This window comes from Hyperolius riggenbachi, chromosome 5 (assembly GCF_040937935.1).
Source record: "Hyperolius riggenbachi isolate aHypRig1 chromosome 5, aHypRig1.pri, whole genome shotgun sequence".
NCBI classification, from domain to species: domain Eukaryota; kingdom Metazoa; phylum Chordata; class Amphibia; order Anura; family Hyperoliidae; genus Hyperolius; species Hyperolius riggenbachi.
Genome location: NC_090650.1, coordinates 348,581,068 through 348,598,850, shown reverse-complemented (window position 1 = coordinate 348,598,850; position 17,783 = coordinate 348,581,068). Strand labels below are relative to the sequence as shown.

General features: G+C 43.9%; 1 protein-coding gene across 1 annotated transcript in view; it reads right to left on the bottom strand.

Annotated features, from left to right (window-relative positions):
• Positions 1-3,001: 3,001 nt before the first annotated feature.
• RAB2A (RAB2A, member RAS oncogene family) overlaps positions 3,002-17,783 on the bottom strand; it is an 81,414-nt gene continuing 66,632 nt past the window's right edge. Inside the window, exons 7-8 of the mRNA XM_068237429.1 lie at positions 15,510-15,578; positions 3,002-5,254 (exon numbers count right to left, since the gene is read on the bottom strand). Coding sequence (XP_068093530.1) covers positions 5,162-5,254; positions 15,510-15,578 — 162 coding nt within the window. The 3' untranslated portion in view covers positions 3,002-5,161. The remainder of the gene's footprint in view (positions 5,255-15,509; positions 15,579-17,783) is intronic.

The window sequence follows — 17,783 nt, the reverse complement described above, 5'->3', positions numbered from 1 at the left end:
TCCCGATCGGACATGTCGGATTTAATCGAATCGTAAAAAAAATCTTATCGTGTAGATTGGGCTTCATACTTTAACACAGTGTTCCCCAACCCTGTCATCAAGGCCCACCAACAGAGCATGTTTTGTGGAAATCCACACAGGTTGGTAATCAGCTCTGCTGAGACACTAATTACCCCACCTGTGCATGTTTGTGGTTTTCTGCTAAACATCTACTGTTGGTGGGCCTTGAGGACAGGGTTGGGGAACTCTGCTAACCCACAGACCTTCAACAATCATACCCATTCAGATCAGATGTCTAAAGGTGCGTACACACGCACTACAAAAATCAATGACGGGTCCGCCGGACCCTCCCACTGGGCGGTCTTTTAGCCGACAGTAGCGCGTGTGTACGCGCTTTCGGCGTACTGATAAGGCTGTTTTCAAACGATCCACTCAGCTTTTTCAAACACTTTATGGAACGTTTGATAATTTACCTCATTGGTAAAATCTAATTTTGAATTCCCTAAGGTGTTATAGATTTATAGAACACTTTATCGATGAAACATTTGATAAATATATAACATCTTAGTGAATTCAAAATTAGATTTCACCCATGAGGTAAATTATCAAACATTCGATAAAGCTCCACGTATTGATGCCATTCTGAGCCAAAAGTGGCCAATAGTTGTTCCCCCCCCCCCCCCCAAAAAAAAACATGAACCTATTCCTATTGAAGCCAATAGCATTCTCTACTTTCAAAGTGCGAGACACTGTCCAGTGTCCCACAAAATGGTGATCACACCGACAGCCAATTTTTAAAATATGGCAGCTGTCACTTATTACTGATAATTATGGGTACCAGTGACAATCATTGGAAGCTGACGCTAATAAAACTGGCAATAATTTAAGCCAATTGCTACTCGTATAAATATGTCAACCAACGGATCATCAGATAAGTGCAATTATTTCTGCAGAAGGAAAAAGCAGTTTCCTGACGATTTAGCTTATTGCCACAGTTACAGATATGCTTGTTTATCTCTGTAATGACATCACACGATTCAGCGAAAAAGTGTTCTATGATGACATCACACAATACTTGTAGAAATAGTTCTATGATGTAATACTATCGCTGGCCATCTAGGCATAAAAAAAAAAAAACAATTAAAATAAACTGTAGATATCCATGGGAAAATGGAATGCATGAAAAGTATGACTTCTAACATTGTGTTAATTTATATTTTACTGCAAGCGGAATGCTTGGGGCAGTGTTCGGTTAAGCAGCTGCAATTCAAACATGTTGGCAAAGTTTTTACACAATGTATTATGAGCAGAAATTCTAGCATAGAAATGATTGCACCTGTCCAAAACTAATCATTCAGAATTCAGTCACCCAGCTGACAATTAATGGATCTGTTCATGCAATAGGGCTTACTAGGCTACAGGTGACATCACTGCTGAGGTCAAATAGCATAAAGAATCAGTCCCATATAGGAACATTAGTTGATGTGTTTGTTCTGCACAACAGTAGGATTGCAGGTGAAATGAGTGATGCTTATCTGTATATAGAAAAAGGCAGATGCAGGAGGCTCCCCGCAACTCCAGGGGACAAACCAATCAAACTTAAAATCTTTCATGCCCGACAGCCCATCACCCGTGTTGAGAAGCCGTACTGGACATAAAAATGCCTATTCAGACATCAAACAGACCAAATTATGTGCAGGTCAGGTAGAGCAAATATTAGCGATGTTTGGATCTAGTGTGGACTAACTTACGTGGGTGCAATATAGTCTGTGCTCACCATAGCAGTAAATTTAGCCCATATGTATGCATACAGGAGTGAGCCATCAGTTTGGTAAGACTTGGCAGCTGAAAAAGTACCCAGTAATTTGGGTGCTGTTATAGACTACAGTGTTAATATCTAGTGTATAATTTGGACATGAGACGTGGCCGAACTAGCGGCAGAGGGAAAGAAGGTAATGACGGCGCTGGTGGTGGGGGGAGTCAGTGTGAAAGGTAAAGCAATAGACACAGAACATTTATATCTCATTCTCCAGGCAGACTCAAAGCACTAAAGCTGCAGCCATTAAGACACGCTCTGTGGGCAGTAGCAGTGTTAGGGGGTCTTGCCCAAGCTTTCCTACTGAATAGTTGCTGGCTTACTGAACAGGAAGAGCCAAGATTTGAACCCTGGTCTCCTATGTCAGAGGCGCCCAAATGTCCTGACGGCTGCGGAATGACGCATCTGCAGAGACTCACAGAATTGTCTGTGTGCAAAACACTTTGTATTTGAAGCCCGGCCTGACTTATTGATGTTCTTCAGGACTGTAGAACATGAGCAATGCTGCAAACCTGCCTGGTTTTATTAAAGACTGTCAGCTAATAGATGGAGAAGGAAATGCCAGTAAGGACTACAGAAAAGGCTAATGAATGAGCCACTGTAAGACTGCAGTTACATGCCTTCACCTGCAGGGAAACAGACACTGTTCATAAAAATAAAGCAAATAAATAATTGGAGCCGTGGTTTTGTTGCAGATGTACCGCTCCTGCCAACTTCCTCTTATACTAGCTGGAACCCACCCCCTGAAGTAACATGACTGAGTTGGGTGAGCTCTGGACAGCAGTACAGGATCCCTCAGGGCACTTTTCCACTAGCCACCACGCGCTGCTGCGAGACGCGCGTCAGCACTTCCTGGTCTGCCATGAACGGCTACGGGATTCGCTGCCTCTCGCTCGAAAACTGATTGCAAGGTCAGCCGAATCGCTAGGGCAAGCGATTCAGCTGGCTGCGCCATTATTTCCTATGGCACAGTTTCCTTGCACGATTTGCTTGTGGGGAAACTGCGGATTCGGCCCAGTTTGCACGCTAGTGGAAACGGGCCCTCATGCTTCCAAATCCTGGCTGATCAATCCCAGCATGCAGCAGAGAAAAGGCCACTCACATGTTGCCGTTCCTACAAAATAACCACTACTTGTAAATAATTTACCAGGTGAGGTTTGACACGACTGTAAAATCACAAAGTCCTTATCAAGCCTGTAACAAAATCAGTTTAATATCCCAACAAAGTCCCAAAACAGTTTTTACACTGAGAACAAAAGCCACTTAATAGTCGCAATAGGATGTGCAAAAAAAAAAATGATAACAGTGCAATAAAAGCAACATAAGTCTGTATTAAAATGAAAACCAAAATAAATGTTCTCACTAAATCAGTTCATGACAGGATGAGTGTTTTACTTCATGACAAAAGCAGGACTATAGCAGGTTATGGTTATCTTCTCCAGTAAATCATGCCCGCTCCTCCCTCCAATGTTCCATGCCTTGCTCGCATACACATTGCAGCATTACATTTTTACATATGCACACTGTACATGAGTAAATATGATACATATACACCTTGATTATGCATTATTTCCCATCTACCAATATCTTAAAAAATACATTTTGCAGAATCCTGCTTCCTCCACCCGTTGGGCCAGGAGCCTAGGGAAGTTATAACACAGCTTCATCGCCAACCCATAACCTGCTTGAGATAGTTTGACACCTCCCATAAACTCTGACCCACTGCTAGACCATCCTGTAGAGTATATACAGAAACTACACTCAGGAGTGTGATAATACAGCTAGAATGAAAGCTCTGTCAGGGCTGCAGGAGGACTAGCATTATCTGTGTAGAGCACTGCTGTCTATTGTGAAGAACCTCAGCTTGCAGAACCTAGCGTGGTCTGGTTCTACTAGTGAAAACAAGCTTTAAATAGTTCTGAAAATGCAGAACCAGCACCTACATGGTGGATCTTTCCTCAGAAGTTCTCTGTGCAGCAAAAGCAAAACAGTTGGTCTTAAAAACATGCAGCTGGAAAAATTCCAAAAGATTTGCCTGTACGCTTCTCTCATGATTCTACGGAATAGCAGACTGGTCATTTACACGTGCGGTTCCACCTGATAAGCGGTTCCCTCTCAAAGCACCTGTCACAGGGTAAAGATACTTTAGCCTAGGGAAATGTTAAATGTAGTGAAAGGAGTCTCCACTGCAACTAGGGCACAGAATGAAGATTGACAATATTCTAGATCCCTTTTGCTATTTATTCAATCAATGAGCTCCAAAGAGTTAAATGGAGAGGTCCTAAAGAGTTGGCAGAGGCAGTAAACTGGTGAGGAATCAAGTTCTTTCCCTGCACAGACGGCAGTGGGAATTGTGTTGGTCACTGGAACGCTCTTCAATGCATTTAATCCTTTCAGTAGAAGTGCCTAACTGACAGTTTCCTTCATGCACATTTAGCACTTTGCTCACACTACCTAAAAACATCTTATCCTGTAATGCCATTTATACTCAGCAGTCATGCAGCATGAGTGTGGGCTGCAGTGCTCCGACATACTGACTGGATAAAACACTAAGTAACTAAGTGGGAAATACCAGCAGCACTGAAGTGAGTACTAAATTATTTCTCTTCATAACAGAATCTCACACTGCCTGCTGATACTGTCACACAGATGAATCTTACAACAAACTCATGCAAGTCCGCTTCTGAGCAAGTACTGGTCTGACTGGTCAGAAGAGGGCGGAGTTCCTGCTGGCACTTGTAGTTCAACATGTGGAGCAATGCAGGTTTCACCAGCCTATAACAAGACTTGTATGCAAAAAATACAACATTTAGGATCAACCTACTGATTTCCTGCAGAGCCAATGAGGTAACAAAATGTAGGAACATTCACTGTGCGTTGTTACCATCGGTGCTGTAAAATACATCTCCAAATGAGCGAACGTCCATTTGACAATCTAAACCAGCTTCAAATATATAGATATTTATTTTGGTAGACAGGAAACAGGCATAATCAGTGGTTTTATTGTTTGATTTCATGTCCCTTGCACAGGTCACCACAGAGCTGTGAATCCTACCTACACAAACCATTTAAAATACTATGAAAACGTTTTAGTGTCAGTAATTCAGTTTTTTCGCTTTTTTTTCATATTTTTTTTTTTTACTTGGAGAGGGAACGAGACGACATTGAACAACCACAATCAAACCTATAAATCAAAAACAAATGATACAGTATGAATACAATTTTGAAAATCTTCTTTAAAGTGAACATTGAAACTGGAGGAGGGGTAGAGGAGAAGGTAAAAATACAATAGCCTATGGGCAGGAAACGGCCGTGTGTCAGGCTCTTCAGATGGAATGACAAAGCTCAACAACAGCCGCCACCAGCTTGTTGTCCCCCCAGGTGAGATCCAGGCGATCCAGGCGTTGAATGCTGTGGTCCAATTTTAATGCCGTTTGCCTAAAATAAAGGATAAAGACTGTTAAACTCTGCTATGCGTTTTAACTTACCATGCAGATAAAAGGGAGCCTTGTGCCTGGTACACACAATGCAATTTTCCATCAAATTGACAGTCGAATCGATTATTTCCGACAGGTTCGACCTGTTTTTGTGATCAATTTTGTATAAAGGTGACAAATCTATCAGAACAACCATCGGAAATCAGGTTGGACCCTTTGGAAATAATCAATTTGACAGTCAATCTGATGGAAAATTGCATCTGGTATACCAGGCATTAGACTGCCAACTATTATTTTAAGAGGAGCTGTCAGCCATACTGTCTCAGGAAAAAAATCAAATATCTAAGTAGATCAATACTTGCTCTACTTACATAACATATGTATTGCACTGTCCACGTTATGATTCCTGTGAATTTTATAAAGGAAAAGTAGAGAGAATCCTATTCTAGACAGTTTCCATATTTAATGTGGCTACTTTGAAGCCAGTCGTGATGTAATATCCGCCCTTAGTCTCCTCTGCTTGATTTGCCTGCCCTTTACTATAGAAAGTGCATTGTTTCAGCTTGTTCCCCACTCCCTCTGGAACTGTAAAATGACTCACTCTGCTCCTGCAAAAGTCCTGGTGGCGTAAGACATAGGTGTAGCCAGTAGTAGGTGGCCATAGCATAGGTAGCCAGGGATAGGGTGTAGGCAGTAGTAGGTGGCCGTAGCATAGGTAGCCAGGAATAAGTGTAGCCAGTAGTAGGTGCTGGCAGCATAGATAGCCAGGGATAGGGTGTAGGCAGTAGTAGGTGGCCGTAGCATAGGTAGCCAGGGATAGGTGTAGCCAGTAGTAGGTGGCCGCAGCAAAGGTAGCCAGGGATAGGGTGTAGGCAGTAGTAGGTGGCCGTAGCATAGGTAGCCAGGGATAGGGTGTAGGCAGTAGTAGGTGGCCATAGCATAGGTAGCCAGGAATACGTGTAGCTAGTAGTAGGTGGCCGCAGCATAGGTAGCCAGGGATAGGGTGTAGGCAGTAATAGGTGGCCGTAGCATAGGTAGCCAGGGTTAGGTGTAGCCAGTAGTAGGTGGCCGTAGCATAGGTAGCCAGGAATAAGTGTAGCTAGTAGTAGGTGGCCGCAGCATAGGTAGCCAGGGATAGGGTGTAGGCAGTAATAGGTGGCCGTAGCATAGGTAGCCAGGGATAGGTGTAGGCAGGATAGGTGGCGGTAGCATAGGTAGCCAGGAATAGGTGTAGCCAGTAGTAGGTGGCTGCAGCATAGGTAGCCAGGGATAGGGTGTAGGCAGTAGTAGGTGGCCGTAGCATAGGTAGCCAGGGATAGGGTGTAGGCAGTAGTAGGTGGCCATAGCATAGGTAGCCAGGCATACGTGTAGCTAGTAGTAGGTGGCCGCAGCATAGGTAGCCAGGGATAGGGTGTAGGCAGTAATAGGTGGCCGTAGCATAGGTAGCCAGGGATAGGGTGTAGGCAGTGCAGTCATAGGTGGCACAAGTGGAAAGGAAAGAGTGCCGGTGATGTAATACTGCCTAAAATGTGCCAAGCTTACCAGTCCTGTTTGTAGAGCTTGGACCGGGCATTGAGTGGCAGCAGGATAACGAAGAATGGCAGAGGGATATCAGAGAACATTCAGCGCGCAATACTGAAGAGGCAGATTTCAAAGGCTGTCTCTTGATTGGCCGTGATGGGCGGGACAAGAGCCCCGTTACTGAGCCAATCACTGCTCTCGTTCTTCTGCTGCGTGTGCGCTCCAGCCGATGGGGGAGCAGTCTCTGCGTTCCAGGTGCGTCATCATAGGACGCGCGTCCCATCCGGCATCTGCGCAGTGCATCAGCAAGCCTCCCGCAATCAGGAAATAGCTTCTGGAGCTTGCTTTTCATGGAGGTAGACAGGGAATTGTAAACGGCGGCGATGCGGAAGTGGTGATGATGCGGAAGCGTCGAAAGGCAGCGGGAAAAACCGGTATTTTGCAAATGTGCATGGTATGATTACCATGCACATCGAAACCGTGATATACCGAAATACCGGTATATCGCGGCAACCCTATTTGTGACGATTGAGAATTATGCTAATGTGGTACAGAATTATGCTAATTATAGCAAAGTCCCCAGTATCTGGAAAAGGTGAGGATTGCCTGATGCATTTGCTTGCCGGTTGCTAGAACCGGGAATAGAATAGCACTAACCTCCCTCCATGGAGTGGCAGAAACTACTTACCGTAGTCCAGGCACCATCTGATACACATCCTGCAGCTCCCAGCGGCTTTCTGGTGTATTCCGTATATGTCTGCTGGCTTCTCACCTGACCTACATGGGGTCACATCACTTGCCGGGAGCCATAGGATGTGTAGTAGGTGCCCGGACAAGTAAGTTGTTTTTGCACTGAAAACTCCCAAATGTTCATCCCTGTTATCCCCCTCAGGCATGCCAGTTAGTTGAGACTTCCGTTGCTTGGGTTCCGGTGATAACTGGCACTTTTCTGTATTATGAAACTCTGTTGTCAAATTAACTAATCAAATCTTACAGCGAAAACATTTAATTGGTTCAGTTTCAAGCTGCATAGATTTGCAGTTATTCTGTATCAACTTAGAATTATTTACATATTTCAAATAAAGGAGAAAGTTGGCACTGAGCCATAACTTTGTACAAAATGCCCTTTAGACGTCCATGGCCCAAGAATATGGGGGAACAAAAATGCCTATAGACGTCCACGGCAGGCGGAAGTAGCTTTGTACTAAAATGCGTTCTGACGTCTGTGGCATATGGATGTGGAAACACAAACCCTGTATAGATGCCCACGGTAGTCTAAGGGCCCGTTTCCACTAGCATGGAAACCAGGCTGAATCAGCAGTTTCCCCACAGGCAAATCGCTCGGGGAAACTCTGCCATAGGAAAGAATGGCGCCGCCGGCCGAATCGCTTGCCTCAGCGATTCGCCCAGCATTGCCCACAGTTTTCGCGCAGGAGGCAGTGAATCCCATAGCCGTGCATGGCACGGCTTCTGGAATTCGCCGGCTTTCCCGCAGACCCGGAAGTGCCGCCGTGCTTCTCCCAGCCGCGCGCGGTGGCTAGTGGAAACGGGCCCTAAGGGTTAATACAGGAAATGGCGCAAGGGAGGACAACCAATACGCTAAATGTAAGGGGCACTGACAGATTACTGCAAGGCAGTCTCAGAAGAAACGAATATAATTTCATCTCATCAGTCCTGGATGAAGTGCATCTTGAAAGAGTAACTTTTTCTCTCTCTGATTGGCTGTTGTTGAGACAATTCTTCCTCTGACACTTTCCTAAGTGAGGCCCACAACGGTTGTGTGTGTAAGAAAAGCTAAATTCCACGCTATTCCTGGTGCAGGATGTCAGGCTACATAATACAGAATTGTTTGTCTTATAATACACAGGCTCTTGTGTGTCTGCTGTTTGCTCCCCCTCTCAGGCGCTGGATGTGAGCCAGTAAAAATAAATACACACATTGTATAAAGCGTAATTAAGTAATTTTCTACATTAACTAAAGAGCACCTTCATACTCGTCAAGCTACACCAGATAGAGCAAACAACTCGCTGAGAATGACCCTCCCCCAACGGTGATATCAAACTCGGAGGAATGCAAACCAAAAGGAAAAAAAAACTTCCTTCTTTTCAGACGGTATTTTCCATGTGGAATCAGCTGTGGAGATGCATACAAGTGTTCAGTGTCATCAATAATTTCTATGATCCCCGAAGTGGCAGCTTGCCAGCAACCCACACACGGAGCGGCTCCTTTCATTCATCAGGATCACACTTCCATTTTAACATGGGCTTCCTCAAGTGGGTTTCACCTAAGAACACAGCATTTTGGGAGGGAGGAGGGAAGTAATACAGTAGCTCTCAGAATTTAAGCTCTTAAGGAAACTCTGCGTCACACTAAATCTCAGATTTATAGTGCTTGGCAGTTGTTCTGCAACTGTAGTAGCCTAGGGGTTTCTGGCAATGACTTGCTATTGACAGCAGCTGATGTGGTTTCTGGGCTTTCTGTGACTCTGTTTTAATAAAAAGCATGCCCTATGGCTCGTTGGTTTTGCCCCCTCACGGCTGGTAGCAAGTTGTCGAGGACTCGGAGAGCCAGACTTGGCGCTGCTCCAGAAAAGTAGCACAGACGGCTGGCTCTCACAGCAGATTGCAATCAGAGCTACATAAAGGCACAGTGAAGCAGTCAGGTGCTGTATTAAGCTACACAGGAACAAGGAACTTTCACAACAAATGAAGCACGACCTGCCCAACTTTCCTACGGCTTTTTCTATTCTACTGGCTCCGAATAATGCATGATCTCCCCTCCCTGCGTGTCATATCCCCTCTCACTCAGAAAGACAAAGAGCATGAGATAATAGCTTAGAGATGGGGAGGGAGAGCTAGGAGGAGTACAAAGACACTAGGGGTGTGGTGACGGTGTAGGATGCTAAGGAAGACTGGACAAACGCAGCACTAAGACGCTGATAGGATGAGGTGTGTGTAAAAGGACATTAAAAGGTTAAATATGCTGATAAAATATGGCAAATGAACACTTGTACACACTGAGAAACGGTCCCATCAACAGAAAGTGGTGAGGTGACCAAGTGTGAAAATACGCAGCTGCAAACAAGGAGTATGTAAAGGTGGTCAAAGTAGAAAACACATAAAAAAAAGTAAAAGTGTCCAACACAAATGCATCAACAGAACAAGATCAATAATATTATGGAGGCGACTAATGATCCAATTTTTTTTTAAGCCAATCTGATCAAATCTATGTAATAGAGCAGTAAACTCAGTAAATATTTTGAATTGATAATTTAAGAAGTCCAATGGTAAGATTAGATAATAATAAAAAAAAAAAAAAAAGAAGATTGGATCATTTGTGGGCGCCTTTACGGGGCCCATACATGGTACATTTTCTTCAGAGAAATTTGATCGATTATTCTGTTTTTTAGAAAGGTTGTAAAATTATTTTCCAGGTACCATACACGAAGTTTCGATTTTTCCGAGCAAAATTATCGAATATGAAAAACAGTATGTTTATCTAATAGTATTTTTTTTTTTATACATCCTACGCCATACAATTTTACAAACAATTGTTCATATTTTTCAAGCATGTCCGATCAGAATTTTACCCAAAAAACTGAATAATCGTTTGTTTTTTTCTCGATGATAAAAAAAAAAGAAAAAAAATATTTTCAATTTTCACTCTTTTCAATAGTTTTGATCGAATAAACGGGAAAATTAAACATTTTAATTGTACCATGTATAGGCATCATTAGACTGACAACCCTGAGAAAACACTAAATACACATGGGCAGAAGGGGAGGTTCAGCAGAAGAAACCACAAGCTCAAAGCAGATAAACATTTCACATACTCAAAAGACAAGCAAACCAATGAGAGAGAAAAATGCCGCAGCAAACAGGCAAGCACTAGAAGAAAAATGACCGAAACTGATGTGTTGCCAAGATATTAAAGAGTCAACTTGATTGAACCATTTCTCAACCCACCATGGGAAAGAACTTAGGTTTTGGACTTATCACTGCCATTGCAAAGGTTCTCATTCTACATGTTGAACTGTAATTTGTGTTACAGAGAATATGGCCTCAATGCACTAAGATCATGCTGGAGATAATAAGGCAAGAGATAACTTACCTCCACACAGTGAGAGAGTTATTTTATCTCTTCATTCCTTAAGTTACCTCCTCTGTAGTTAATTTACCTCCTCTGTAGTTATTTTCACACGCAGTTAATAAACTGTCTTTAACTCTGGAGTTATTTTAAGGATTGAAGAGTTAACTTAAAGACAGAAGAGTTAACTTTAGGTTTGCCTGAGGTAAAATGTTTCCTGACTACTACATGCCTTATCACCATGGTGATAACTCTAGAAGAGTTATTAAAGACAGGAGATAAGCTTAGTGAATTGAGGCCTATCTCAAAGCCTAAGGTTTAATTTTTTTGCTGCCCTTTCCCTTTTACCCACCTTGACTAACAAGCAAGTTGAGGCACCACATCCAGGGACCAGCACAGGCCACTGTATAATTGCAGCAACATGACTTCTTGCTGTGTTGGGCTGGGGTGGGAGGCATGGTATCACTCAGCCCCTCCCTTCACTACTGGCTAGAGAGATGTTTAGGTCACAAAATGTTCCCAATCTTTCCACCATATCAAGGTACGGCAGTGGGCAGTCGGGCAGTGTGGGGGTGATGGAGGGGTTCTTTAGATGCTGTGCATGGGGCTTAGAGAGATAGGGGGTGGGAAAGCCTTAAAGAGACTCTGTAACAACAAAAACCTCCCCTGGGGGGTACTCACCTCGGGTGGGGGAAGCCTCCAGATCCTAATGAGGCTTCCCACGCCGTCCTCTGTCCCACGGGGGTCTCGCCGCAGCCCTCCGAACAGCCGGCGACTGTGCCGACTGGCAGTTCAATATTTACCTTTGCTGGCTCCAGCGGGGGCGCTGTGGTGACTTTCGGCACGGAAATAGACGGAAATACCCAATCTCCGTCGGGTCCGCTCTACTGCGCAGGCGCCGGAAACTTGTGCCTGCGCAGTAGAGCAGACCCGACGGTGATCGGGTATTTCCGCCTACTTCGGAGCCACCAGCCGCCAGAGCGCCTGCGCAGGAGCCAGGAAGGAAAATATTGCGTCACGGCTGTACGGAGGGCTACAGCGAGACCCCCGAGGGACGCAGGATGGCGTGGGAAGCCTCATTAGGATCCTGAGGCTTCCCCCACCCGAGGTGAGTACCCCCCAGGGGCCGTTTTGTTGTTACAGTTCCTCTTTAATCGGAGCCAAAGTGGCTTGTCTCCACAACTGTCCAGCCAGATGTAGAAGTCACATGCCTATGAAGTTGAAGATCCTAGGTGTTGAATGTAAGGGTTTTTTGGGATGCACAAAGGTTAGTAAAATTATATATACACACATATATAAAAGTCTGCCAAGGTGGAACAGTACAGCAGATCCTGGTTTACAATCAGATCCTGATTTAAAGAAGCACAATGTTTATCGGCAGAGTCCATGATGTGGATTACTGCCACTCCTCTATATGCACATTAACCCTTTACAAGCTTGTGTTGGGCTATGTCCAACATTAGCATTTTCCAGAATAGGTCTCAATTGGGACATAGCATGAGACAGGAAAATATGGCTGCCGCTAGGGGAGCTGTTGCCAGATAAAGTCCACCACAGTGTCAGCCCCTTTGGACCAAAGCAGCGGACAAGTCCAACAACTTTGATCACACATGTAGTCCAGAACAATAGAGCCTGAATCACAAACACTAGCAGAACGATAATGTGTATAAACCTACAGCAACAATCAGATTTAATCAGTGCATCAAAACAAACTCACTCCTCTTGCAAACCCTTCAAGTACTGAAAATAAGATTGCAAGTTGTTTGCTGGCATCATAATAGATTATCCTGCCAGCTGAAATCAAACTAAACAGACACTACAGAGCAGATGAACTGCTATGGACTTGCACAGAAACTTCAAAGGACTGAAAAGAAACCGTAAACACTGGGGGAAGTGTATCTGGACAGACTGCAAACTGTTAATGATCCAAAACCAGCAGTCAACCTTGTTTCAAAAAACACAAAACAAAAGAGAACAAGTCCTGTGGCAGTCAGAACTGAGCCAGGTGGCGACCCGTGCAGTATCCGCGCTTTATAAACAGCCAGTGCTTGGAATTTAAGCCCTCCATTTACTCACAGGCCACATGTAGTGTAAGCAGCTGCAGGGCTGCTGGAGTTTTCCCACAATGCTCTGCCAAAGTCTGCAACCTCTGACCCAACAGAAACATCACAAATATGGGATAAGTGCCTTCGATGCACCCCCTTGTGGCCATTTTAAAATTGGCTAAAAGGATTAGCAAAATCTTCACACTTAAAAAGTAGACTTGAATCAGATTTTAGCTAGATGTTCTTTATCTGCATAATAAGCAGGAATTTCATGATAAAAGACTACACAACATACACATGGATACAACTGTAGATGAAAATATTAAACTTCAAAAAACAGATTTCCATCTATACCAACAGCTAAACAATGTTTAAACAACACAATGTAAAAGTTATAGTTTACTATGAAACTGCAGAAAAAAAAACATACTAAACTGGGGCTATTTCCTGAGATATGCATCTACCCCATCAGCACAGCAAAAACACTGAGCCAACATTAAAGCCATCAGCAATATCCTGAGACCCCTGATGAATGGAAGGATCGAACATTAACTTATATACTGCTTTATTTGTTTGTTATACCAAATGTAATGTCTTAAAGAGAAACCATAACCAAGAATTGAATTTCATCCCAATCAGTAGCTGATACCCCCTTTTACATGAGATCTATTCCTTTTCACAAACAGATCATCAGGGGGCTCTGTATGGCTGATATGGTGAAACCCCTCCCACAGTGTGATGTCAGGACCATGGTCCTGACATCACACCGTGGGAGCCTTGTTGCATTGTGGAAAACAACAACGGTTTACAACTGCCCAAAAAGTAAGCAGCATCTCCTTCCACTGACATCACCTGCCAGCAGTAAAAATATCACCATGTGATACATGTCAGAATGTAAATCAGGGAAAGATTTTACAATAGGCAAACACTGACTAAATCATCCATACATAATTCTTGTAAAAATTAAGCACTTTTTTATTACATTAATTTCACTGGAGTTCCTCAAGTTTTAACTGTATGTTATGACAGTATCCGATTTCTTCTCAGGTAAATGGTTTCCTCACCTATGAGCATGGTATCTGCTTTATATTACCGTTGCCTGGCAGGGAATGAAACTTAATCCAATGGGCAACAGTTCATGGCCAAAGCTGTCCAGTTGCGATTGGGGGGTGGGGGACGATTTGTGGCGCATTTTAGAGCGAAAGCGGTTAAGTGGGGGAACATCGTGCTGCGCTCAGGTTAACTCCAACCGATGCATAATATGTCATCCAAAGTAAAGTATTCTGTATAAAAATCAAGTCCCCCACCAGCTTAGAGTACAGTAGTGCTGGGAACTGCCATTGCATGCATAAGTCATATCAACATATTAATTCAACAAGTTCTTCAGTGAGGAAAAGCATCTCTCCTTTGCTCGCAATCACTGAATAGTTGTCTGCTATGCTAACCCAGTCTTATCTTTCTGCCTCTTATGGTGCGTACACACCAAGCTACTGTGGCGAAGGAGCGCCGCATGACGTTACACGGTGGGAGGGGGAGCGGCGCAAACAATAAAGATGGCCGTTGCTGGAGGGGAGTCGATCCGCTGGGCGAACTGCTTGCATGTTGCAGGTTGGGTGCCTCGTACACACACCTGATTATCGCTTTTAGTCAGGCGTTTGTACAGGCCTTTAAGTTTTGTTTCTGGAGATATTTACACAAGATCCAGCAGCCATTAAGCACTGTGGATCTTCCAGCTTTCTACTACAGGAGTCAAATAGAAGCTCTTACCTGCAAATTTGAGAAGCGTAACCTAAAGGTATGTGTGGAACTGTCTTTGTGGTCAGAACCCACGCAAAGATTTTTTGTTTTTCAAAACAAAAAGGCACACTTAAACAGTGCTAAAACCACACTGGCTTGGTTGACACTGGGTCTGCTGCCAGATCCCACAGCAGATGGCAACAGACTTTCAGAACAGACTCAATACTTTCCAATGGGCTTCTTCACTCCCCCCTTTTCAGTGTATCTGATTAGCCTGCTACGGAACTGACTTTTTTTTTCCCTAGACAGCGGATACATCGCCATACATTCAATAGAATGGGGCACATCTGCTCCCTAGTGGAACTATCCTGAAGCACTACTGCGTATCAGTACAACTATGGCAAGTGTAAAATTAGCCTGAATCTACCCTAACACTAATCCTCTTGTACCACTAACCTAGGCTAACCTATACTAATGCATACTTATCTTCAGCGCCTGAGAGCATACCGGCATAACAGCTATTTTTATACGCAATCTTCAATGGCACAGAGATTAACTGCTTCAAATTGTCAGTGCTGAATTTCAATACAGTATTTTCAACTTCCAGCTGGACTATGACCAGGTCACGGTCTACATGTAGGAGGACAGAAGACATTACCTGACCTCAGAACATTTCAACTGATAATGTAAGATAACATTCCCCACACCAAAGCTTACACAACAATACAGTCTGCCATACACTGCTTATGCTTCAGAGGCATGGCCTCATGCGTGGGATAAAGGTCAACTTCTCAACAGGTCAGATAAGCTATCCATGTTTAGCAAGCTGAACCATAAGCGGTTTAGATTTAAAAATATAAAAATTACCTCGTTATTTATGTCGAAGACTCCTTCTTGTATCTTTTCATAGATTTCTTTCGCTGTATTAATAAATGCCTACAACAGAAAGCAAAAAGTACAGATCAGAGACGACATAGCTTTGGAAACGGCTATACAGTTCGAGTCAATTAGGCAAAACTGGGGTACTAATAATAAAGAACAGGCATTATCTAACCACCATTACTAAGGAGTGGAAGGGGGGCATGGGCCTTGGCTATACGTCATGTTACTAGACATTACAGCTACTATATAACAAAGGACTAGCACTGGGAGCAAGTGATGCTTTTCATAAGTGCAGACAACCTCCAGTCACAGAAGACTAGACATAGCAACTGGTGTTTAGGAACAGTAATTCCTAATACAAGTCTTCTGCTACTGACTAGCTTCAGCATTAAGAGCCAGTTTGGGGTGGTTCACACTTGGGCGGATGCAGAATGGAAACGGTAAGTGCATCTGCGAGGTGTACCACCCGATCTGCATCTGCATGCAACAATCATACCCAACCGTTCTGTATCCACACCCCATCCGTTCCGCGTCCACACTTGCGTTGATCACATCCGCATAGCCACCCACCTGTCCCACCGCTCAGTCCCTTCAAAAGCCCGTAGGCCAGCAGAAGCATAGCTCTCCACAGGCTGCAGCAGGCCAATTCTCCCTAGCAACAGGGAGAATTTTCAATGGTCTAACATGAACCAATGAGAATTCTCCCTGTTGCTTATTGGACTTTTGTAGAGCAACTCAAGTGACAAGGCCCCAAGGCCTAGTAAATATGGCAAGATTCATATTCACATCTTCAGCAATTTATGATTTTAAGCAATTTCAATCACTTTTTTTTAGTTTTGCTGCTCTAGTGTCCCTGGCATTGTAGATAAGGACAACCTCCCTGCGACCGGCTTACGCCAATTGTCGGTCACAAGGTGGCAGCCCCAGGTCTGCGTACCGCCAATTGGTGTCAAGTCCTGGGGCAGGGTTTTGAAGGGGCGCGCATCCCCGCTTGAATGACGGAGCTCAGCTCCATCATCAATCTCCCATAGGCGATTGCCGCTAGGAGGCTGTTAGACGGCATTGTACAGCGCTGCGATCTACGGCAGCGATGTACTGGGGACATCCGTGTCACTCGGCTGTCCCCTGGAGAGGCACAGAGAGCGATCGGTTCTCATAGGCTGATGCATATGAGAGCTGATCGCTGGGATTGGCTGGCGGGGGGAGGGTCTTAATAAAAATAAATTAAATATGCAAATTAAAAAAACAACAAATAAAAAATAAAATAAACATCCCAGCAGCGATCAGAGCCCACCAACAGAAAGCTTGGTTGGCTGCATTCATTGTGTGCAATCACTTAAAGTGGATCTGACAGGACAGATGGAAAACAGAGAAATGCACCCTGTATGCATTTAGAGAGTTTAGACTAATTCCTTCTCATCTGTGACTAATCACAACTGTAATTTGATATTTCATTAAAGGTTATTATGCTGTTGCTCATCTTTTAGAGCAGCGAGGAAGTTCTGAGTTCAGGTCCGCTTTAAATATAAGACAAAGGTGAAGATCAGAACCTACTAAGATTAGCACACATACAATAACTATTGACCTCAACAATCATGTATTGATCATTCCAGTAACAATTAGGAGCACATGCACTATACAGATATGCCACTAGGTTATAGCCAAGCAACATATCCTGTTTAATGGAAAGGAGAGGAAGGAAGATGAGTAGCGCGTAAGCGAGCGGGTTCTGGAGTGTAAAAAACGTGCGCTTGTTCAGTGCCACAATTTAGTGATCCATTGTGGAACGATAGTCTCAGCCAAGGGTTTTTATAGTGTTTGCATTAGGATTTACAGCAAAAAAACATGCAATTAACAGAGAAAAAAAAAAAAAATCAGAAAGATGCTTTTCCTTATTGCTGCTTATTTTTCGCTAAAACAAAGTGTCTGTAAAACTAGGCTAGTCTATTGTAGCAATTCTTCTACCGCATATATAGACTACTCTGGCTGCTGTGCTTTCAGCACACGCAGGACACAAACGATTCTACCAGGGAAAGCGTTAAACTGGGCTTGGAAACATCGATTCCCCCGTCCGGAAATCCTTCCTGAATTGTCAGAGCAGGTGGCTATATTAACCAATGGTGAAATTACAGAGCAGCTATGAAGTCACTGCAGTAACAGATAGCAGGCACAGTTTTACGAGCTGCCTGCTGCCAAGCTAGAGCCATTAAATATTAATGGTGACCTTACTAACATTGGGCAGCAGACACTAGAGATGTT